Consider the following 26,373-nt stretch of genomic DNA (forward strand, 5'->3'; position numbering starts at 1 on the left):
TTATTTGCCTGGTATCTCTGGCTGATATGGGGGTCTCGGGATGATACCCAGGCTGATATGGAAAAGGCCATGTATTAATCTCTATATATACACCGAATAAAACAGAAATGTATTAAAATAAAGCATACTGCATTGCATGTAGATTCATAACTCAAAAACTGTCAAAATTTTTCATTTTAAACATTCAAAGTATTAAAAAAATATGCATGAAATATTTGAAAGTTAATCAACAAACAATTAATCCTTTAATTTACCCAACTTTCAATTTTTAAATTGAATGTAATTCTAACTGCTAATTTGTACAATATATTTATTAAAACTATTAAACTATTTTACCCAAAAAATATAAATTATAGTCCTTTTAACCATTTTATTAAAAACAAATTATATAAATTTAATGATTTAACTGGATGCAGCAACTTTAAGATGTTTGCAATGTTTTCTTTGAAAATCAAAATACAAGTTTAATGAGAGTAAATTATAATTGTAAGTTTTACATGTTTGCCATGATTTAAAATATGATGTTTAAATATCCACATTTTATTGGAAAATTGATAGTATTTTTTTTTAAATCAAATTAAACTATGTGAAAATTTATTCAAACTAAATAAAAAAAAAAAGCAAATTTAAATTTGTATAAAATATTATTCATGTAAAATAACTGTTTTTCCAAAAACAAACAAACAATGGAATTATAGCCTTAGGAATTTTTAACTGTTCAAACATATAAGTTCAAGGATTATCTTTACAAATTACTATTAATTACAAACAAATTAACAAAATCCAATTATGTATTCTTAAAATAACATCAAAGACATGACAAGAGTTATTTCCCCTGAAGTGACACCTGTTGTGTTTTTACAGCAATTATAATATTTTAATTACAGGTAAATTTCATTCATATGTATAGACTGAAATTAAATATTAATTAATCTGCACTGTTCTTTGATCCTAATCTGGCATTGAGAATAGAATTTTAAAAACAGGTGTCAAAAGTTAGCATTACTTGCCAAAAGGGGGGATTGGTATAAAAAAAGAGGGGTGAAAGTTTTTGGTGTATTCTGTCCTGAAGATTTCAAGGAAGAACAAGTAAGTGGATTATAATCTTATAAATATTTAAAGAAATTTATTCATTTATATTATTCTGATGTAAAAGTTTAAAATTAAAAGGTAACAATTCCACTTTATTTAAATATCATCTTAAAAACTTTTTAGGGAGAATACAATTTAAAACTAATTTTTATAAAAAGGTTATCAATTTTGATTTATAAACAAAATTATGAATTTAAAGTGGTGGTTTTATTAAATCTCCCTTCAAAGTTTAATTTAATTTAAAAAAACAAAATAGATTTAAAGATGGTCAAATATTTGTTTTCCTGTAAACTGAATTTTTTAAACCTAAAAATTATGGCATAATTTTTTTTTTTAAACAATTTTTTTTATTAAATAATCAGATTAAAATGGAAATAAGTGCAAGTTTTAGTTTGTTTCTGAATGCTCTTTGAACATGAAATTTGAAATTTGAAATAAGTTTTAAAATTTCATAAACATGTCACAACTGGCATGTATATTTCACAAGTGAAATCTACCAGTGTTTACAACTAACTGTTAATTTCTGTTTGACAGTCTTCTAATTAATCAACTCCCTCATTATGACACTTAAGTGTGTTAGCTCCACATCAGTAAGGTTGTGACATCATGCACATTACAGAAGGGGTAAGAGACACCTGTGGGGGTGATGACCACTGGTCAGTTGCAAATTGGCATTACACAATGCAGGGGTCATAAAAGTATCTGGTATTTTATAACTACATCATTATACTTGAACTGACTTAGGAAGATGGATTGAAGATTTAAGGTAAAGACATTTACTTTTGAAAGTTTTACTTGGATAAACTAATTATTTTTTTATGACTTATCACAAGTATTATATTTTAAACGAATTAAGGAGTCTTAGAAATTAATATTAAGGTATAATTTCATATTTCAAAAAAAAACCAAGTCTAAGTCCCCTTAAAAAGAATATTCATATATCTAAATTGAATTAGTTTATTAAGTTTATCAACACCACTTTAAATTGCATAGTATAATCATTTTGTTTTTAATGAAATATTAAAAGTCCACTATAAATTAATGTTCATTATCAAGAATTTAAAATAAATTTAACACTACATATCTCAAGAACACTACAAGTTATATGTTCATAAATTAAATATATTTACTAGTACAACATTTTAAAACATGTGTCAAAGAGGACTTCATTAGACAAAAAAAATATTAGACAAAGAATTGAAATTTACATAATCATAAATTATATTTAAAACTTCACAATGTTAATTTATTTTTTTACGTTGAAACAATGTTACATGATAAGTTGTTTTTGCTTATATATATGTAACAATTAAGAAAACTCGGTTTTTTACATTATATTTGGTCATTTGCTCTGGTTTTTCTGTCCCTATCTAATATATCCTCATTTTCCGGTGGCAGTTCAAATTTCCCAGACCATCATCCTAGATGGCCGCTATTGTATCAACCTACTTATTGTATTTATTGTTAACTTGTCTTGTCCTGAATATGCATGAAACATTTGCCACTGGACGTTAAGCAACAAACAATCAATCTGGTTTTTAAAACTTAATAATTTTTTTTTATATAAAAGAATGTGAATTTAAACTTTTTAACTGCTGAAACATAGTTATTTAAATGATACTAAAAAAAATTCATTTGTTTTCAAAAGTAAGTTGCATGCATTTAAAAAAGGGAATGAATGGAATTTATATTTCAAATGTCTTTTGAAACAATCAAATAAATGGACTATTTAGCCCTTTCTTATAAAGTTACAATTTAATATGAATCTGTGTGGTTTATGTAATTTAAAGGTTATACTGACACTGCTGACTTCCTTGCTATTGCTAATGGACAACAAATCATTCATTTAAATTATAATTCTTTCTCAATAAAATGGAAAATAAATTTCATTTTGAGTTTACAAGGAAGTGGAAATTGACCATTTACAAAAACTTCAATAGAAATGAACCATTAATTAAAACTTTAAAGTATGAACTATCAGTACTAGAAATGCCTTTACCAACAGTGGAGGGCTATAAAGCAAGTCAAGGTCGTTAAAAACTTTCTATGTTAACTGTTAATAATAAATCTAAGTTCATTTATCAACAGAAAAAATAATAAAATAAAAGAAAGTCATGAAAGTGCTAAAATGGTCACTCTACAATACATTTTGTACAGATTCAATTTCTGTGACATTAAGCCAATATTTTAACACATCTGCACCAGGAATGAGGAAACTTATGAAATTTAAATTTACTTTTACAATTGTATAGTTAATAATATTAAACAATCAAGTGACCTAGATTTCTTTTCCGATGTTATTCTTTCTTTTTTTGGGATGCTGTCTCATTTATAATGAAATATAAAAGGAAAGAAAAGAAATTCATCAAGGGTCACAGTTAATGTTTGTTATGGCACTGGCTAATGTTACTGTTGTATCTATGATTAGCACTAGCTTGTGCTAGGACAAACGTATGACAATTTCACAAGTGATTTGTTGACTTTAATTGATTATCTTATCTTTTAACATTCCCCCATCTGACAAACAAACTTTTTAACTCATTGACTTTAATATCATTTTGTCTTTGGTGGAAAATCTTTGTTTTACAATCATGACACATATACTAATAATATTTTTTTTTTAAATGAAATAACTACACATATTCTTTATTTCTCATTATACAACTAAATATTCATGAAGTATTTGCCACTGGACATCTGTCAGTGTTAACTAGAAAAATAAAACTGATCTAGAAAAAAATGAGTTAGAACTGACTTCTATATTCGTAATTATGATAACTCAACCATTCTTAGCTACTAAACAGAAATACCTAACTATAAATGAAATATTGAGTTTTAAAATTCCTTTTTCCTGGTACTAACTATGTGCTGATGAAACAACTACAATTAGCACTAGCTTGTGCTAGGCAAAACGAATATCTTTACAACTAGTGTTATCTTTCATTTTTCTAGGTACATTTTGTTAGATAATCTACAGACATAAATCTCTTCAGCATGTCCCTTCTCAATTTTATTAGTCTGTACGTTGCTTTGTCAAACAGATATTCAGCTGTTTTTCCTGGTACTTGCTATGTGCTTGTGTCTAATATTTCTAATTAGCACTAGTCTGTGCTAGGAAAAAAAGATGACTGTTTCTCTGTTTCATTGAAGGTATTATATTACTACATATTTTTTTTATTAATTTGTCAGTTTTTCCCTTGTACTTGCTATGTGCTTGTGTTGGAATATCAATTAGCACTAGTCTGTGCTAGGAAAACAATTGGCTACTACTCAGTTCCTGTTATGTGTCTATACAAGTTGTATAAAAATTTAATATTCTATTCATTTAATTTTTTCAAACTTAATACTTGAATGGATGTTTCAAACCAGAATTTTAGCCAGTAGTTTTTCCTGGTACTTGCTATGTGCTTGTGTGTTATATTTCTAATTAGCACTAGTCTGTGCTTAGGAAAACAGATTTGGCTACTACTCCAATTTCTTTCATACATATGTATGTCTGCACAGATGGACAATATAAAGACTCACATTTCAATTTTATTTCTCCTAACTGATATGAATATATGCATGTTTCTGACAAAATTAATGTCAGTTATTTTTCCTATTACCTGCTATGTGCTTGTGAGTTAAGGAAACTAGCACTTGTCTGTGCTAGGAAAAATATTATTACTTTTCACAGCTTTTGATGTGTCATTTAAATAAATTTTTCAACTAATTCTATATCAGTTAGACAGTAATGCTTTTCTTGGTACTTGCTATGTGCTTGTGTGTCCACTCAATTAGCACTAGTCTGTGCCAAGAGAAAAGATTGGATTTTCAGTTTTCTTTATTGTTATTTAAATAGATTTTTCATCTAGTTTTAAGTCAGTTGTTTTTCTTGGTACTTGCTATGTGCTTGTGTGTCCACTCAATTAGCACTAGTCTGTGCTAAGAGAAAAGATTGGATTTTCAGTTTTCTTTATTGTTATTTAAATAGATTTTTAATCTAGTTTTAAGTCAGTTGTTTTTCTTGGTACTTGCTATGTGCTTGTGTGTCCACTCAATTAGCACTAGTCTGTGCTAAGAGAAAAGATTGGATTTTCACAGATTTCCTTATGGTGTCATTAATATAGCTTTTAATCTAGTCTGATGTCAATTGTTTTTCTTGGTACTTGCTATGTGCTTGTGTGTCCACTCAATTAGCACTAGTCTGTGCTAAGAGAAAAGATTGGATTTTCACAGATTTCCTTATGGTGTCATTAATATAGCTTTTAATCTAGTCTGATGTCAATTGTTTTTCTTGGTACTTGCTATGTGCTTGTGTGTCCACTCAATTAGCACTAGTCTGTGCTAAGAGAAAAGATTGGATTTTCACAGATTTCCTTATGGTGTCATTAATATAGCTTTTAATCTAGTCTGATGTCAATTGTTTTCTTGGTACTTGCTATGTGCTTGTGTGTCCACTCAATTAGCACTAGTCTGTGCTAAGAGAAAAGATTGGATTTTCACAGATTTCCTTATGGTGTCATTAATATAGCTTTTAATCTAGTCTGATGTCAATTGTTTTTCTTGGTACTTGCTATGTGCTTGTGTGTCCACTCAATTAGCACTAGTCTGTGCTAAGAGAAAAGATTGGCTTTACACAGTTTTCTTTCTTGTTATTTAAATAGATTTTTCATTTAGTTCTATGTCAGTTGTTTTTTTCTTGGTACTTGCTATGTGCTTGCATAAAAAGTAAACTAGCACTAGGCTGTGCTAAGAGAAAAGATTGGCTTTGCACACTTATCCTTATTGTGATTTTAATAGATTTTTCATCTAGTTCTATGTCAGTTGTTTTTCTTGGCACTTGCTATGTGCTTGTGTCTTACCAAATTAGCACTAGTCAGTGCTAAGAGAAAAGATTGTTTTTACAGTTTTCTTTTAAATATAATATATGTTGTCTAATTATTTAATGCCAGTAGTTTTTCCTGGTACATGCTATGTGCTTGTGTGTAATTATAAATTAGCACTAGTCTGTGCTAGGAGAAAAGCTTGGCTACTACAGTTGGATTATCTAGATGAATACACACCATGTCATTGGATTAAGTTCCTAATCTCCAATGTAAAAAATGATTTTTAAGCAAATTGTATGTCAGTTGTTTTTCATGGTTCTTGCATACATGTATCATTTACAATTAGCACTAGCCAGTGCTAGGAGAAAAGACAGAACTATATTACAAACTTTCTCTGTATACAGCTTTATATATGTAAAGACAGAAATAAGTCAGTATATTTTTTTGCAATTTCTGTATGTTCTTATGTTCTCATGTCTTAACTGGTTTTGTATTTCAGTTTCAAATCTTCTTAAGAGTTAGTGTATGTGAAATTTTCTTATCTAAGCCTATTGAGCTATTGAGTGGGAAGGAGTTTGCATTTCAGTTGTTGTTCCTAGAACTTGCTATGTGCTTGTCTGATTATGATGATCTAGCACTAGTCTGTGCTAGGAGGAAAGACTGAAACTGTCATCGCATGTTCCTGAAGTCTATAGTTAAGGGATAATATATTTAGACACATTTTCATAACTGGTCCACAAAGATAAACAGAGTCAGTAATCAGAAGTTGGACTTTGTACTGAAGTCAATGTCATTCATTCTTCCTGGTACTTGTTATGTGCTTGTGTAATAATTAGCACTAGCCTGTGCTAGGAGAAAAGGATGACTGGTACAAGTTTTAAAAATGTCATCTAAAAAGATCCAGATGAAAAGGAAAAAATATATTTATGATCCTTGACAATTACCAACTTATGACATATATTTTGTTGTTGGGCTGTTGCCCTTTGTTTTGGTTTTTTTGGAGGTTTTATGTAAAATGAATGAATTTGTCATTCGTTTTTCCTGGTACTTGCTACGTGCTTGTGAAACAATCTAAATTAGCACTAGCCTGTGCTAGGAGAAAAGGATGAATGGTACAAGTGTATAGATGGTATTCAAAAAGTTCCAAACTAAATTATATAATGGCATGGTTATACAGATCTAAATTGTTGGTTGTTGCATTTAATTCTTTTCTAGGTTTCATTTAAAAGAATTTATTTGTCATCCGTTTTTCCTGGTACTTGCTATGTGCTTGTGTCATAATTAGCACTAGTCTGTGCTAGGAGAAAAGGGTGACTAGTACAAGTTTGAAAGATGGCATCTAAAAAGGTACAGATGAAAAGGAATCAGACTTTAGAAACATGTTAGTTTATTCTTCTGTTTTTGAGTTGTATTTTTTGCTAGGTTTCATTAGAAATGTATATATTAATGTCATCTGTTTTTCTTGGTACTTGCTATGTGCTTGTGAAACAAATTAAATTAGCACTAGCCTGTGCTAGGAGAAAAGGGTGACTAGTACACATTTGAAAGATGGCATCTAAAAATGTCCAGATGAAAGGTAAAATCTTATTAAAGATCTTCTGACAGTAACAGACTAATGAAATGGTTGTACATCTATTTTGTTGTTGGTCTGTTGCCTCCAGTTTTGTTCTATTTCAAATGAATTTGTTTGTCATCTGTTTTTCTTAGTACTTGTTATGTGCTTGTGTAATAATTAGCACTAGCCTGTGCTAGGAGAAAAGTATGACTGGTACAAATTTGAAAGATGGCATCTAAAAATGTCCAGATGAAAGGTAAAATCTTATTTAAGATCTTTTGACAGTAACCATGGTGACAGACTAATAACATGGTTGTATAGATCTTGTGATGTTGCTTTCTGTTTTGTTGCTTTCTAAGTTTCATCATGTTCATTTGAATTGAATTTATTGATTATTTGTTTTTCCTGGTACTTGCTATGTGCTTGTGTAATAATTAGCACTAGCCTGTGCTAGGAGAAAAGAATGACTGGCACAAGTTTTTAAAGATGGCATCTAAAAAAGTCCAGATGAAAAGGAAAAAAAAACCATTAATAATGTTTCCTTCAACAGAGTTAAGTGAAATACATGACATATATATATACATGTACTTCATTGAGATTTTCACTACTAAGTCTTCTTCTGCAATTTTTCCTGGGACATGCTTTGTGCTAGTATGCAATTAAAATTAGCACTAGTCTGTGCTAGGAGAAAAGCCAGGAATATTCTGCTCGAACACTGATTCTGAAATTCAAAATTATCAGAACTTTTTTGTACACCATCACTATTTTTAGAAAGCTATTACTTATTTTTCTTGGTACATACTGTGTGCTTGTGTGTAATTGACATTAGCACTAGTGTGTATCAGGAGAAATGTGTGATACTTAACCCACATAATTTCTTCACTCTTATCATAATATATTTGTTTGTTCAGACAACATCACATATCTTTATTAGTACATGCTATGTGCTTGTGTATATTCTCAATTAGCACTTGCTTGTGCTAATAAAGATAGTGATATACTAATCAACCAACAAGATAATAAGCTATCAATGTACATTTTATATACTCTGCTTTTTCTTTTTTTAAACATTTTTTTTACTTCTTAATTTCTTGTTGCTTTTAAAGATGAGGTATGCAATTTTTCCTGGTACTGACTGTGTGCTTGTTTACTAATTCAATTAGCACTAGTCTGTGCTAGGAAAAAAGGTTATACACTAGTCTTTATATGTGTCACCTTTTACATATATCTTTCTTTGTTTTTGGAAACCATCCAGATTTTAATTGCAATCATTATCTATTAATTGTAAATGAGGAGAAAATGAAGAAAATTCTATTCAACATGTTCAATATTCTCAATGCATTATATTTCCAAAATCAGTCAGTTTTCCAGGTACTTACTATGTGCTGGTGTAACAATTTCAATTAGCACTAGTCTGTGCTAGGAAAACTGTCTGATGTTTCTACTATTAGGTTCCATGAAAACATGCACTTTTACCGCCAATGTATAATCTTTTTAAATTTTCATGATCAAATGTGGAGTATTCCAAGATATTATGCTTCTCCTTCTTGTACATGCTATGTGCTTGTGTGATTTACGAATTAGCACTAGTCTGTGCTAGCAGGAGAGGGGAAAGTAAACATCTGGAGTTCAAATGAAACAGAACGTGAAATAACCAAATGAGAGAGTTGTCTACCTTGATACCATAACATCTTATTTCAATGGTAAGTCTGTCTTCTAAGTATTTACTATGTGCTGGTGTATCAATATCAATTAGCACTAGTTTGTGCTAGGAAAACTTTCTGATGGTTCTACTATTTCTAAGATGAGTATCCCTAGATATTATGTATGTCTCTCCTCTTAGTACATGCTATGTGCTTGTGCGATAATCTAATTAGCACTAGTCTGTGCTAGCAGGAGAGGGGAAAGTAAACATCTGGAGTTCAAATGAAACAGAACGTGAAATAACCAAATGAGAGAGTTGTCTACCTTGATACCGTAACATCTTATTTCAATGGTCAGTCTATCTTCTAAGTATTAACTATGTGCTGGTGTAACAATATTAATTAGCACTAGTTTGTGCTAGGAAAACTTTCTGATGGTTCTACTATTTCTAAGATGAGTATCCCTAGATATTATGTATGTCTCTCCTCTTAGTACATGCTATGTGCTTGTGCGATAATCTAATTAGCACTAGTCTGTGCTAGCAGGAGAGGGGAAAGTAAACATCTGGAGTTCAAATGAAACAAAACAGGAAATAACCGAATGTGAGAGTTGTCTACCTTGATACTGTAACATCTTATTTCAATGGTCAGTCTGTCTTCTAAGTATTTACTATGTGCTGGTGTACCAATATCAATTAGCACTTGTTTGTGCTAGGTAAACTTTCTGATGATTCTACTATTTCTAAGATGAGTATCCCTAGATATTATGTATGTCTCTCCTCTTAGTACATGCTATGTGCTTTTGTGATAATCTAATTAGCACTAGTCTGTGCTAGGAGGAGAGGGGTAAGAAAACATCCAGATTTAAATTGTAACAGACACATTAGAAAAGAAAGGTAAATTTATGAATGTTAGAGTTGTCTATCCTGATTCTTTATATATTTCTATTGGTCAGTCAGTCTTCCAAGTACTTACTATGTGCTGGTGGAACAATATGAATTAGCACTAGTCTGTGCTAGGAAAACTGCCTGAGGTTTCTACTTTTTGATTCCATGCAGCATGAAAACACTTTTAACATGTTTAAGGTATATATGTTTACTATAATGATCTTTTAGTTCTCCTGGGACTATGTACTTATAATCTTGAATTTTGTATATATGCTTCATCTCCTAGAACATGCTATGTACTTGTGCGGTAATCTAATTAGCACTTGCCTGTGCTAGCAGGAGAGGGATAAGGAAACATCTGGATTTTATGATAACAGACAGATAGGAAAAGAACAGAAATGTGTGAGTTGTCTACCCTGATACCTTAACATAAATCTCATTTCTATAGTCAGTCAGTCTTCCAAGTATTTACTATGTGCTGGTGTAACAATATCAATTAGCACTAGTCTGTGCTAGGAAATCTGTCTGATGTTTCTACTATTAGGTTCCATGAAAACATGCACTTTTACTGCCAATGTATACTCTTTTTAAATTTTCATGATCAGATGTGGAGTATTCCAAGATATTATGCTTCTCCTTCTTGTACATGCTATGTGTTTGTGTGATTAAAGAATTAGCACTAGTTTGTGCTAGCAGGAGAGGGGAAAGTAAACATCTGGAGTTCAAATGAAACACATCGGGAAATAACCAAATGTGAGAGTTGTCTACCCTGATACTGTAACATCTTCTGTCAATGGTCAGTCTGTCTTCTATGTATTTACTTTGTGCTTGTGTAACAATATCAATTAGCACTAGTTTGTGCTAGGAATTCTTTCTGATGGTTCTACTATTTCTAAGATGAGTATCCCTAGTATTATGTAGGTCTCTCCTCTTAGTACATGCTATATGCTTGTGTGATAATCTAATTAGCACTAGTCTGTGCTAGGAGGAGAGGGGTAAGAAAACATCCAGATTTAAATTGTAACAGATACATTAGAAAAGAAAGGGAAATCTATGAATGTGAGAGTTGTCTACCCTGATTCTTTATACATTATATATTTCTATAGTCAGTCAGTCTTCTAGGTACTTACTATGTGCTGGTGGAACAATATGAATTAGCACTAGTCTGTGCTAGGAAAACTGTCTGATGTTTCTACTTTTTGATTCCATGCAGCATGAAAACACTTTTAACATGTTTAAGGTATATATGTTTACTATAATGATCTTTTAGTTCTCCTGGGACTATGTACTTATAATCTTGAATTTTGTAGATATGCTTCATCTCCTAGAACATGCTATGTACTTGTGCGGTATTCTAATTAGCACTTGCCTGTGCTAGCAGGAGAGGGATAAGGAAACATCTGGATTTTATGATAACAGACAGATAGGAAAAGAACAGAAATGTGTGAGTTGTCTACCCTGATACCTTAACATAAATCTCATTTCTATAGTCAGTCAGTCTTCCAAGTATTTACTATGTGCTGGTGTAACAATATCAATTAGCACTAGTCTGTGCTAGGAAATCTTTCTGATGTTTCTACTATACGATAATTTAGAAAACATTTTTAGGGCATTTGTTTACAATAATGTCTATTCAACTGAGTTTTTCTGGCACCTGGTTTCGCAATGTTATTTTGCATGTGTTTTTTTTTTTAGATTATGATTTATCACATTTTGCTTTTTTCCCTGGTACTGATTGTGTGCTTGTTTATTCAATTTATTAGCACTAGTCTGTGCTAGGAAAAAAGGTGATAATTTCAAAAAGAAGGCTGATAATCTAATGGAATATGTGTCTTATCCTTTAGTCTTTCTGGTACTTACTATGTGCTTGTTTTACAGTTCAAATTAGCACTAGTCTGTGCTAGAAAGATGGTGGATAAATTCAACAAAAATGACATGTAGAGTGAGATATAGCCATGATAAGGTATGTTTACTACTAGTAAAACTTCAGAAAGAATAGTCCAATTTTCCCCCAGCTACAGAGGTGAGTATAATAATTTAACTTATTGCTCAGATTGTTCTTTAATGCCTGTACCAAGTCAGGAATATGACAGTTTTTGTCCATTCGTTTTTGATGCGTTTTGTTATTTGATTTTGCCATGTGATTATGGACTTTCCCAATTGATCTTCCTCTAAGTTCAGTATTTTTGTGATTTTACTTTTTAAATGATATTCATATAATTTCCCTAGCACTAACTATGTGATAGTGTGATGCTTACAATGTGGGTCTTATTGGGGTCTAAGTGTGACGCGGGATTGCCGATTTTTTGTAAGCGGGACACATGAAAGTCAAATAATTGTGTCGTGAAAACGGGAAATGAGGTCTAGCGGGAACCGGGAAATGACAAAAAACGAGAATTGCCTACGTACATAGTGTAAGCAGGATACGGGAACCTGACAAAACAGAAAGCGTGATCTGGGATCGCAACCCCCAAATGAGACCCCCTACAATTAGCACTAGTCTATGCTAGGAGAATATTATGGAGCTACAACTCATTATTCTTCTTTCAAATTTATTAAATTTTGCAAGAAGAACTGATATTGGTATATCATTTTCCCTGGAACTTACTAAGTGCTTGTTTACTAATTGAATTAGCACTAGTCTGTGCTAGGAAATATGGTTGTATAAAACAGCACAGAAGAAACTGGAAACAAACAGAATCGTATTATGGTTATATGGTAAGTCATTTCTTCAATATTATTGTTTTTTCAAAAATAATACAGGAAAAGAAAATCTTTTTTTTTGTGTGTCCAAATATAAAAATGACAATGAATAAGGAGATGTGGTATAATTGCCAACAAAGGCGGATCCATGTAACCCTGGGGTTAGGGTTAGGTCCCCCTTTTGTGGTTGATTATATAGGGAATCACTGAAGCATTACTAAAGTGTGCCCCCTATTTGATTATTTCTGTATCCATCACTAGCCATGTGAGATGGTCAAGCTTCATGGTACTTGCAAGTATTTTTTTATTTCTAGGAATGAATCAAATAAATTCTCGCAGTACTGATTGTGTGCTGGTGTGATATTTGAATTAGCACTAGTCTGTGCTGGGAGAAATGTTTGATTTTTGCGACCGTATAAGATTGCTAAAGTTTTGACCGATGAAGGTTGGTGGTAAATATGATATTTCACATCATTCATTTAATTAAGGTCATGGCAGAGAGCTATTTGAGTGTAACTGTGTTATACCATCCCTAAGTGCAATGTTTTCCTCCAGTGTAATTTAAGTCTTAAAAAACAGGTTTACTGTGATTTTAGTTGAGAAATCAGTTATTTTCCTTGTACATGTTATGTGCTGGTGTGAGGTATTCAATTAGCACTAGCTTGTGCTAGGAAAATATACTGATAAAAGCTACCTTTAAGTTGTGAATTGGATCTATGCGTATGCAGTTTGTCTTGTTATTACAGCCTGATGACTTATTTCATACTTTGTCCACTAGTATATTTATTGTATTTATTTGGTCTGATTTGTAGTACTATACTGTTCTGTCGGCTTTTTGTACTTAATTACGATGTAGGTTGGTTTTTATTAGTCTCTGATCAGTTTTTTAAGGTTTGGTCCTCAGGTATATGGGCCATTTATATTTTTGTCCAATAGTCTTTGTTCTACTTTGTTCTGTTAATTGGTCTATACTCTATAAGTATGTTTTAAATACACTTGTTTCTCATTTATATAATTATTTTTAAATCCATTAGTCTTAATGTCAATTTGGTATTTGATTAACTGGACTATGATCTATTTAGTTTTAGTCTTCTATGATTTTTACCTTCTTTTTTTATTGTTCATGGTATCAAATTGCTTCTTCAGAATTTAACATCAGACCATATCACACCTAATAGAAATGCAGTTCATATTTTATTCATAAGCTTCTTTACAGCGTTTTGGTGAAGTTCCTTGAAGCCAGATGGAAGCAGAGGAAGAGGCCGTAGACGGTTATTAAATTTCCTTGTACAAATTATGTGATAATGTGTAATATCAATTAGCACTTGTTTGTACAAGGAGAGGGTATGACAAAATATCATCAATACGAAGACAAGCACAGCACCTGAATTCACTCATATGGTTTGTATAAGAATCTACTTCCAAATTTAGCTTTCAATTATTTCAAATGCAAAAGAAGACTGAATGAAAGATTTAAAAACACAAACTTAAATAAATTACTATAGATTTTACAAAGGATCACCTAAAGTTAAAATTAGCTCAGCAGTGTAAGAAGGGTGACTATCTTTCTAAGGGTAACAAGAGTAATGACATCTGAGGCCAAGCTCTATTAATGGTCCTTTGGTCCAGGTGAGCTAAACAATATAGATTACCTTACCTCTCAACATCTGAAAGCTGGATGCATAGGTTAAATTCAATCCTATGTACATCAATGAGGTACCAGTCATATCACAGAGCGAGGCAGGTAAGAATATCAGAGGGTTGTAACCCAGTCCACAATAATTTGCATCTCTCTGTCGATTGGTCACACCTCTTCCTGAACAATACATGACCAGGAATACCACCATGCACATCATCTCTCCAAGGAACATACCTACTGCCTAAAATTATAATAGAGAATAGCCATAAGATCGTGCAAAGACTTTCCCGTTTGAATGGTTTTACACTAGTAATTTTGGGACTCTCTAGTAGCTTGTTGTTCAGTGTGAGCCAAGGCTCTTAAAGCCAAACATTAATTGATCTATAACAGTTTAATTTTTTAAATTGTTATTTGGATGGAGAGTTGTCTCATTGGCACTCACACCACATCTTTCTATATCTAAATACAACCACAAGTGACCCTCCTCATGGAGTTTTGATTAGGCCAAATAAAAATATATGTGTGGTTCATGTTATCCTACCTTCCCTACTTTTACATCTTAATAATAGCCTACCCTAAAGAGTTTTTTGTCATTAAATGATTTTTCATTAAGCACTGTTGCTCCCATAGCCTCAATGTTAAAAGAAAACATAAAATAAAAAAAATCCCTACTTTGTATCTACCTACCCTAACTTTTTATAGTTACTGGCTGGAACCACAAAAACTTTTTTATTTGGCCTTATGTGATTACTAGGTTATTTTGATAGTGATTATTCGATTACCATTTAGACCAAATGTATCATCTTTATTCAATAATTTCGGACTGTACTTTTGATTATCTACATGCATGATTATCTTGTTTAAAAAAATTCATGCTTATGTGATTATATTACCAAAGTATTTATGATTACTTGGAGACACCCAATGAGGGGCCTCACAAGTTCGGCTCCTGCTATGGTATTTGTTAGTTGTGCTCATCCTCATTGACATGCTTCAGACTTTGCCACATTCCTCATTTATCTGTCCTAAGTTTTTAGTCTGTGATTTGGTGGTTGCTGTCTGTCGAATTGGTTTCTTGTTTACTTTTTTGATAGAGCACAAATCATAGAGGTTGTATTCTTCTTAAAATTGCCATGTTTAGGGCCTTTTTAAAATATATATTACCATAAACTATGGGCTCATTGTTAAAGGCCATACAGTATGTACAGTGATCATAGACACATAATTTGGTCTTTGGATGGTTGTTGTCTCACTTGCAATCATACAACTTCTTTTTTCTATATATGATATCAGGGAAAATTGAATACGGGTGTAAACATTGATATATATCTCTATAAATTAAATTGAACATAACTGACACAGTGCATGATTTTTTCATATCAGTCACCTGCATTGTACATGACCAGTAAATTGATCCTTAGATCAGTCAGATCTCAGACATAAAAAAGTCGATTTTTGTTTTCGACTTAAAGAAGTCAAAACTTGTATTTATTATAAAAATATGTTTTCAATTTTAGACTTATCTAAGTAACAAGAGTGCACACGCTGAAATGTCTCGCCTTCTATGCTAATCATTGATATTATGTTGATAGTCCTAAGTATAAAGCTAAGCTTTATTACAAGCTTTATTACAACTGTCACATAAACTTAACATTAACCAAGATAACTAAACAAAGACAAATGAACCTTGAAAATGAGGTCAAGGTCAGATGAACCATGCCAGGCAGACAAGTACAGCTAACAATGCTTCTATACAATATATATAGTTAACCCATTACTTATAGTTTAAGAAAAATAGACCAAAACACAAAAACTTAACACTGTGCAATCAACCGTGAAAATGACATCAAGGTCAAATAAAACCTTCGCGACTGACGTAAAGATCATAAAATATTTCCATACACCAAATATAGTTGAACTATGGCATATAGTATTAGATAAAAAGACCAAAACTCAAAAAAATAGCTCTGACCACTGAACCATGAAAATGAGGTCAAGGTCACATGACATCTGCTCGCTAGACATGTACACCTTACAATCATTCCATACAACAAATATAGTAGACCTATTGCATATAGTATGAGAAAAACAGACCAAAACACAAAAATTAAACTATAACCACTGAACCATAAAAATGAGGTCAAGGTCAGATGACACCTGCCAGTTGGACATGTACACCTTACAGTCCTTCCATACACCGAATATACTAGCCCTATTGCTTATAGTATCTGAGATATGGACTTGACCACCAAAACTTAACCTTGTTCACTGATCCATGAAATGAGGTCGAGGTCAAGTGAAAACTGTCTGACAGACATGAGGACCTTGCAAGGTACGCACGTATCAAATATAGTTATTCCATTACTTATAACAAGAGAGAATTCAACATTACCAAAAATTTGAACTTTTTTTTCAAGTGGTCACTGAACCATGAAAATGAGGTCAAGGACATTGGACATATGACTGACGGAAACTTCATAACAGGAAGCATCTATATACAAAGTATGAAGCATCCAGGGTTTCCACCTTCTAAAATATAAAGCTTTTAAAAAGTGAGCTAACGCCGCCGCCGTAGCCGCCGTAGCCGCCGCCGCCCGATCACTATCCCTATGTCGAGCTTTCTGCAACAAAAGTTGCAGGCTCGACAAAAAAATGACAGACTTGTTTAGGTCTATTTATGTTGATGAATAAACTTAATTTTATTTGGTGGCCAAAGTACACCACCTATGACAGCAAAAACCTGTCTGAGATAAAATTGAGAATGGAAATGGGGAATGTGTCAAAGAGACAACAACCCTACCATAGAAAAAACAACAGCAGAAGGTCACTAACAGGTCTTCAATGTAGCGAGACATTCCCGCACCTGGAGGCGTCCTTCAGCTGGCCCCTAAACAAATATATACTAGTTCAGTGATTATGAACGCCATACTAATTTCCGAATTGTACACCAGAAACTAAAATTAAAAAAATACAAGACTAACAAAGGCCAGAGGCTCCTGAGTTGGGACAGGCGCAAAAATGCGGCGGGGTTAAACATGTTTATGAGATCTCAACCCTCCCCCTATACCTCTAGCCAATGTAGAAAAGTAAATGAGAGTTCACAAGAGTTCACAAGGACTTGAGCTATCTATATTTAATTATCTAATTGAACATCCCTACTAAACACAAATGTTTTACCTCATTAAGTGTGGTTCCAGGTGGTTGCATTGTAAGGTTAATTAACATTATCCCCAATTTTTTAGACTCTCATTCATATTTTTCTTTAGAAGACAAAGCATTGTCTTTCAATGTTGTCATTATTTGATTTAGATGCATGACCTCTTTATAAATATGCATGGGTCTTGAAGTTAACCAATTTTGATCACTTATCGACTTGTAGGAGTCGGTATATGCAACTTTTTGATTCTGGTGAATTATTTCTTGCTTAACAACATTTGACTTATTAAAGTATTATTTTGTCTTGCATTAAAGGGAGACAATCTAAAACTAACAAATTTACACCTCTATGAGTCAAAAGCAGATTCAGACTTATTTATGTCTGAGCTCTGACTGTAGATGTTCTTTAGTATTCATACCGGATACATTTCCCTGATGAAAATTATGACCACTCTAGTGGGGGTCTCATTGGGGGGTTCCGATCCTGGATCCCGCTTACTGTTTTGTCAGACTCCCTTATCCCGTTTATACTATGTACGTAAGCAATTCTATTTTTTTTGTCATTTCCCAGGTCCCGCTAGACCTCATTTCCCGCTTTCATGACACAATAATTTGACTTTCACGTTTCACGCTTACAAAAAATCACAATCCTGCGTCACGCTTAGACCCCAATGGGACCCTCTCAAGTGAAGAAGTCAATGAGACTGAAACCATTATAAACAGTCATGACGGTAATTAAGATTCCTCTATATTGCTAAACCTACCTGAAAGAAAGGATGGTCGAATCCATGTGGTTTTTCGGCTGTTCCAAGTGCTGTTTCTCTGTCTGCCCATCTGTCAACAAACAATTGTTATATATTGATTTCTTGCAATAAAAAGATAAGAAAAATTTTGAATTTACAAAAATGTTTCAGAAGTTTATTGCAATTCATAAAGATGCAAAAGAAGATGTGGGGGGGCTTAATATGTCAATGACTTTTGAAAGAGCAATGTAGACAAAAAAAATAAAGAATAAAACATCAAGATGAAGTTTATTGCAATTCATAAAGATGCAAAAGAAGATGTGGGGGTCTTTAAAATACGTCAATAGACCACTTTCGAGTTCATCCGTCACTGGCAAAAACTCGTCAATTATACACGCCTTTATGACGTCATTTACCAGATAGAGGGGCTCGCCTGTATCCCTGCACTATTTACGTTCATCAAGCGTCTTAGTGATCGTCTTTGTGCAGGATAAACTAGAAATAATGGTTGCTCTGTAGGTACTTACTGACATTTCCCTAATGACAGCAGTGTTGATTGTCAATTTTGAGAATTCAATTTGTCGAATAATTCGTACAATATAGAATTATAGTTTTCCAACCACTCGCTCAACATTGGAAGGAAGTGACGACGCCCCTAAACGCACAAATGACGATGATAAAGGCACGTATAATTGACGAGTTTTTTCCGGTGACGGATGAACTCGAAAGTGGTCTATTACTTTTGAAAGAGCAATGTAGACAAAAGAATAAAGAATAAAACATCAAGATGGCAGCAACAGACAGGACTCTAATCAATATTTTTTGTTTGAGTGTACAATTGTTAGAATGTAGATTAATTTGCCATCAGGTCAGTAAGTTTCTTAAGAGTTATCGTTCTTTGTATAGTTTCTTCAATATTATCATGATTATCATTATACATGTTATATGTTCCGGATTATTTTGTGTTTTAAGAATTTTAAAAGTTAGAATAGAAATGTTGGTTAGAATGTTAGAAATATTTGGTTTTGTTTGTGCCAAGTAAATGTGAGCGCAGCTTCACTAGACAAAAGTTGGAAATAAATTGAATTTTGCAAAACTTTTGTAAAATTTGTTGGTCTTCAATGCTTTTCAACTTCTTAATATATTTGGGCTTTTAAACATATTTCGTTTCAAGCGTCACTGATAATTCTTTTGTAGACGAAACATGCATTTAGTGCAAATTCAAAATTTCAATCATGTCAGATATATATATCTACGATGTAAGGCGTCAACGAAAAAAAATATAATAGCCTTTCAAAAACGTCATAATTATTTGGACTAGCTCTCTGGTTACAATTTTAAGACCCCTCGCTCCTCTTGAGAATTTAAGGAGGAAGATGGATGAAATGTCACTTACTTTGTTGACAGTGTGTTAATAGAACCTGTGATCACCATGACAATGGCAAGTACCAACTGTCTGAAAGTCCATCCTCCACAGACAGGCATTGTGGTGTGTGTTTTTATAAGTGTTCAGATTTTCAGCTCAAAGTTTTTGTTATATCTGTTCAATATTTGTTTCACTTTACAAAAAATCTTCCTGTTTCTCGTCAACCATTAAAAATAAATCAGGTGACGTCAGATGAAAAATACACAATTAATTGTTCCCTTTAAATGCAGGTATAAGGAAGAGGAAGTAAAATTATGGAGTTTTGTCGACAGAATCTTCTGCTATTGTGAAAGTTCACATGATCACTTTTCAATGTCACATGACTTTTGGGTGCGTTTTTTTTTATATAAATGAACAGACGAAATCGAGTGGTCTTTTCACAACCGAAGAACGTTTAACATACTTTTTTTTTAAAACACCAACGAATAAGCCTAGATAATTACATTAAATGTATATTTCATAAACATACATTATTTTTGATTGGCTGATTACAATTATTTTATTTAAAAGCACTCCAACCTATGATTAATCAGAGACATATATACATGTGTATATATGTCTCTGGATTAATTCTATCATCACTTTATTTTCATATTTATATATAAATGAAATGAAATGTTTTTAGGGAATAAAATTGTTTAATATCATTATTTGACATATTGCAAGTCTTTCAAATAGACAAATATATTCAAATAGATATAGGAAGATGTGGTGTGAGTGCCAATGAGACAACTCTCCATACAAATAACAATTTAAAAAGTAAACCATTATAGGTTAAAGTACGGCCTTCAACACGGAGCCTAAGCTCACACCGAACAACAAGCTATAAAGGGCCCCAAAATTACTAGTGTAAAACCATTCAAACGGGAAAACCAATGTTTACAAAGCGTTCACAGTATATATCTTAAAAGAAAAAGTGTTCCGACTCAGTGGCTGGAAATTTAATCTGAGCTAGGAGACGTCCAGAACTGAAAAAGCCATCTTTTAAAAATGAGATTGTCAAAATAAAAAATGTTACGAGCATTCATTTTTCAAAAATGATAATAAGAATGGACTAATGACAATTGTTATAAATGTTTGAAGAAATAAAACTGTTGTCAGGTGATTAAAGATGGCATATATAGTTTTTGTCCGGATATAATCACATTTATTCTAAAACCATACAGTTAACGTTGTTGGCATGATACGGGTTATGTCCTCATATATTTTATGATGGTATGAGGGAGTGTGCTTGATATTCATATATGATGAAGACATAATCTTTCATTCAGTTTATTTGAAGGATGAAGCTGCAGGGCATGTCAGTAACTGTTAGTAGTTCGATTAATTCTTTGTTGGTTTATGTGTCATTGTCATTTTGCTTCCTAGAAGTTTCATTTGTTACCATTCTGGCATCGGACACGGACTTCTTTTAAACTGAATTTTACTGTGCGTATTGCATGTATTGCGTTTTGTTTTCATATATACATTAGCTAGCGGTATGGAGAGGGCTGAGTTCTCACAAAACATACCCCGCCAAGTCAGGAGCCTCTAGCTTTTGTTAATCTTATATAATTTTCAATTATAGTTAATTTGTATATTTTGGAGTTTAGTATGACGTCCATTATCATTGAACTAGAACATATTTCATATTTTTGTTTAGGGGCTAACAAGTAGTCAAGCACGCCTCTGTGTTCGGGATTTTCTTGCAGTGTTGATTCATGGAGACCCATTGGTGGCCTTCGCTGTTTTTTGCTCTCTGGTTGGGTTGTTCTCTCTTTCACACATTCCCCATTTTCATTCTCAATTGTATTAGATACCCTCACATTATATAGACAAGACAAAGACAAAAAACTTTATTAAAGTCTCACCACTTGTTACATATAAAATATAAAGGTTTTTAAAACACAAGTTAACAACAAGAGCCACTATATAAAGAGTTATGGGAGACCATACAACAATGTTTCTTGAATTATATTTACAAATACAAGTCAACTATCATGAATATAAAATACATTTTCGCTTTGTTAAAATTTCATAGCAGATTTTGGCAGTATAAAATACCATTTTTTCATTTGTAAAAAGAAATATAAACTTTTCATTATCAGACATATATAAAAAAAAAAAAAAAATTCTCATCAACAATACAAGCATGGTTTAAATTAACATTACGAATATTTGAATATACAGGACAGTTTGACAAAACATGTTTTTCATCTTCAACGTCATCAGTACAGTTAAAACATACGCTATTTTCAATATCAATATTTTCATAACGACCGGTTTCAATACTAATGGGTGCTACACGACATCTAAATTTTGCCAAAGCACTCCTGTATCTATACCTTGTATATTAAAAAAATCGAATAATTTTCTACGCCATATACATTTTTTTACATTCTATATGTACGTGATTTATTTTTATCATCTGACATAATCTTGTCATACCATTCTTCCTTAACATTTTTAAAACATACATTTTCAATATTTTTGATTAAATCCTTGTTCAAAATAGCACAATTCTTTTTTTATTTACTCTATCACCATTCATTTTAATAAAAACGTGTCCAGTTTCTAAAAACACTAGTCAACTGTTTGATTTTACATGGCATCCAGCCGATGTCACCATACAAAGACATATAAGCGTGTATTTTCCTACACCCATGAAAAAAACGCATGGCTCTAGTTTTAATACTACACGTATTTATACATGAAAAATCACGTGTTCACCATATAGAGGTACCATAATCTATTACAGACCATACAAGTGTATCAAATAATTTTGTAAATGTACAATATTGAAAACCACCATTAGCTTTACATTTAGATATTAACAGACCCACCGATCTACTAGCAGCTTTAGCAACTGCTTTTGCCATATTATCATAGATTAAATGCTCAGTAAACAATAAACCTAAATATGTATTGTTACCATTAAACAAAAATGAAAAATTTCATCTAGACACAGACTGTGTTCTAAAATGTACTATTTCAGATTTTTTTCTAAATTAACAGTAAGGTCTTTAATACAACACCATATATTCAAAACATCTAATATTTTTTGTAAATCACTCTCATTCTCAGTGATAAAAACAAGATCATCTGCATATAACAACATGCTAACTTTATCATTTTCAATGTCTATTCATATGTTCAATTTCTTTACCTCATCAACAAGATCATTAATATAGATATTAAATAACAACGGCGAAAGGATACTCCCTTGTTTTAGACCACAATTTACATCAAACTGTGTGACCAATCTGTTAAGTTACCATTTACTTTAACACAAGACTGTACATTGTAATAAAGAGAATAAAGTTATTTTAACATTTTGGAACTAATACCAAGTGTTTTTAATTTACAAAATAATAAGTTTCTATTTATCCAATCGTAAGCTTTTTTGAAGTCAACGAATGCCACATATGTTGATTGTTTACTTCACCGTAGCTTTCTAGTTTCTATAATAGTAGACAATGAACTTTAATGGTCGACAGTATATCTACTACGACCGTTTCTGAAACCGTTTTGCTCGTCACATAGGAAGTCAATATCATCAAGCTTATATGTAAGTCGAGAGTTCAATACTCCACAATACAGTTTGTAGGAAACTGGTGCCAAATTTATAGCACGGTACGACAAGGTAGATAGATAGATAATTTTTATTAACCAATCATGGTGCCCAAAATTTGAGCTATACAATCAAATGAATTACAAAATAAAGCACAGAAAATGATTAGAATGATTAAAGTACAATTAAACAAAAAACCACATGAATACACATTTACACTAATTAACCTGATATAAACCAAGTTATTGACAAAACATAGTTGTTATGGGTGCCACTGTGACCTGGAGAAATTACATAAATCTTTAGGATAGTTCTAGGTCTATGGGAGACAACTCCTGATCACTTTTAATTTATATATATATATATATCTAATATATATTTTTTCTTCTATTTTTTTTTTTTTTAAACAACAATATTTTCTATAATTTTCTTTCTTTCTTCAAAAAGGGAGTGCAATAAATTAGATAAGTTTGAAGTAACAAACAAATCTTCAGATGAAAGAATCCAAACAAATTTCATTTCATCAGATAATCTTGAAAAATTTTTGAATTTAGAATTTAAATTAAATAGATGTTGAGATCTAGTATCTTTTAGAACAGGACATTTTAAAAGAAAATGTAGTTCGTCTTCAACTGCGTTCTTACATAGCTTACACTTTCTGTCTTCAGCTTTAATTCCAATATACCTCCCTCTTTCTATTTCAAGATCATGACAGCTTGTTCTAAATCTTGTGATTATTTGCCTGTCTTTTTTTGAATTCATTTTTAAATATGGTTCAAACATAAAAATATTTTAAAATTTTCTGTAAGTTCTTAATTTATTGCCAGATTGTAAATTAGTACACTTCCCAGAATTGCTTTCTAAACTCGCTAACCAGCTTTCTTTAAATTTAATAGTTAAAGATGTTTTTACTTTTTTTAGAATATGGTTTTGTTTAAAGTTTGACTGGTTAACAAAAAGATATTCTAAGTCTAGAAATTTAAATATATGTTTAATGCTTCCTATCCAAGATTCCTGGTTATGTTTGTCCATAGAATGAGATAGATTTATGGCTTCCCTTAGAATAATATTTGAAGGTTCAATATCTTTCATAAGATGGATCCAATATTTTACCATATTCATTATTACATAATACAGTGTAGGGAGTGAACCTAGTTCTCCTCTACATGCCATATTTGATGTTTTTATATTAACTCCAAGTGAAAATTTACAAAGCTTAGTATGAATTTTCTCTAGAACAAGATAATCAGTTTCTTTTGATATAAAGTTATCCAAATGTATTTGTTTCTTATGTGGTATATAACCCCAAATTTCAGATCCATACAACAAGATTGGTCGGATTGTATGGTTATAGATGTGTAATAAAGTACTAGGTTTTGGGCTTTCCACTGAAAAGGTCTTCCTTAATTTGAAATATGCTTTCATTCCTTTGTTATAAAGTTCTTTCTTTGCTATTTGGAAACTCCCAGACGATGAAAAATTTATACCTAAGTATGTGTAGTTCTGTACACATTCTAAAGTCTGGTTTCCTAATGATATTTTAATATTTTTAAGTCTTCCTGATTTGTTAAATACAAGAACCTTGGTCTTTTTTATGTTAACTGTCATTTTATAATCAACTGTAAATTTATTTAATTTGTTAACACAATTTTGAAGTCCTTGCTCTGATGATGATAAAAGAACTACATCATCAGCATACATTAAAATATTTAAAGGATGTGTATTTAATGGGATTGGGTCACATGTTTGGTGATCACTCGGATCTGATGTTGAGCTTTTTAGAATAGGCTTTATAATCCCTTTTTACCACATTGCACGAACTTTACCAGAGTCAAAACAAATATTGAAATCTCTAGTAAGTGCATTTAACATAGTTTGGTTCTTGTACAATTCAACTGGTATTTCGTCATATCCAGGTGGTTTACCATTTTTGGAACATTTTAAAACATTAAATACTTCTTCCACAGATATTTCACAATCTAACATATCATCATATAAAACAACTACATCATTTTCACATATATTTACATCACTATCATCATTTCTATTAAACATATTAGAGAAATCACACTTCCATTTATTTAAAACTTCATCTTTATCAATAGAAATTTGACCATTATCTAATTTTACTTCCATGGGAATATAATTTTGGCGCTCACTACCTACACCAATTTTTCCAATTTTTCGCCAAAATTCTTTTTGATTTCCACACGAATTACTCAATTCTTCCTGAATGGAGTGCCAATATTGGCGTTTTGCTGTTTTGACAGCTTAATCAAATAGTTTCCTTTTATTAACAAACTTGTCGATTTTTTTTTCTGATTTTGAATTTTACACTTTATCCATATTTTTTCGGATGCACAAACGTCGTTTTATAATTCAGTTAGCTCCTCACTCCACCATGCAAGGTTACTTACATTTCCTTCTTCTATTATTTACGCCGTCGAATATATGAACTGTGCACACACAAAAAATGAAATGACACTGCCTTTATATAGTATGGTTTAATAGTAGTCTCAGCTCTATATCGTTAATATGGCTCCTTAGTTGAGTGTCCTTAAATGACTTGTATATTGTTTTTTTTATAAGATAATCTCCTAGTTGATTTAGATAAATCAAACTTGGTCTAATTAATCTTTCCGTTGTAACTGTCAGCTCAATAGTGAGTCGCACTGTTTCTAATGATTTTATTGCTACATAATGACGCAGGGGCGCATCCAGGATTTTGAAAGAGGGGGGGGGCGAAGTATGTAAACTTTGCCGAGCGGACTTTTTTCTGGTTAAATAAAACAAAATGAAATAAGTGTATTAGGTACCCTCACATTATATATGAATTCTGTCCCCAAAAAAATAAAATGACACTGTCTTTATATATGGTTTAATAGTAGTCTCAGCTCTATATCGTTATCATGGCTCATTATTTGAGTGTCCTTAAATGACAATACGACCAACATGAGTTAAGAAAGACAAACAACAACTTTTATCCAAATGTTTGGTTGACTGAAATGTTTCACCCAACAAGGGAAGTGACGGGTAAATTCCAAACCAACCAAAGGCTACGAATGAGTCTGAAATGGCAACGAATTTATGAATGACGATCGACAAATTGAGTCATAAAGGCCACACCCAGTAGGCTGGTTGCAGTCGGGCCTTGAAAAATTATTTCAATAT

General features: G+C 31.9%; 2 protein-coding genes across 4 annotated transcripts in view; both read right to left on the reverse strand.

Moving 5' to 3' along the window:
• LOC139502135 (solute carrier family 35 member F6-like) overlaps positions 1-19,984 on the reverse strand; it is a 36,601-nt gene extending 16,617 nt beyond the window's left edge. Inside the window, exons 1-3 of one of the 3 annotated variants that reach the window (XR_011658734.1) lie at positions 19,623-19,969; positions 18,248-18,317; positions 14,346-14,568 (exon numbers count right to left, since the gene is read on the reverse strand). Coding sequence is in view for 2 of the 3 variants with exons in the window: in XM_071291510.1 (XP_071147611.1) it covers positions 14,346-14,568; positions 18,248-18,317; positions 19,623-19,711 (382 nt within the window). In the remaining variant the exon portion in view is untranslated. Of the gene's footprint in view, positions 1-14,345; positions 14,569-18,247; positions 18,318-19,622 lie in introns of all 3 variants that reach the window. The other 2 variants (XM_071291510.1, XM_071291511.1) reach the window with 2 other exon arrangements.
• A 4,010-nt stretch (positions 19,985-23,994) lies between these two features.
• On the reverse strand, positions 23,995-24,903 carry LOC139501878 (uncharacterized). Its single transcript, XM_071291108.1, has one exon. It carries the CDS (start codon positions 24,901-24,903, stop codon positions 23,995-23,997), a length of 909 nt encoding a protein of 302 aa, XP_071147209.1.
• Between the last annotated feature and the right edge of the window lie 1,470 nt (positions 24,904-26,373).

Source organism: Mytilus edulis, chromosome 13, assembly GCF_963676685.1.
Source record: "Mytilus edulis chromosome 13, xbMytEdul2.2, whole genome shotgun sequence".
Classification (NCBI taxonomy): Eukaryota; Metazoa; Mollusca; class Bivalvia; order Mytilida; family Mytilidae; genus Mytilus; species Mytilus edulis.

Bases quoted from the DNA above. Each gene is read 5' to 3' on its own strand.
- LOC139501878 (XM_071291108.1), bottom strand. From the start codon at position 24,903: ATGTATGCTGATGATGTAGTTCTTTTATCATCATCAGAGCAAGGACTT.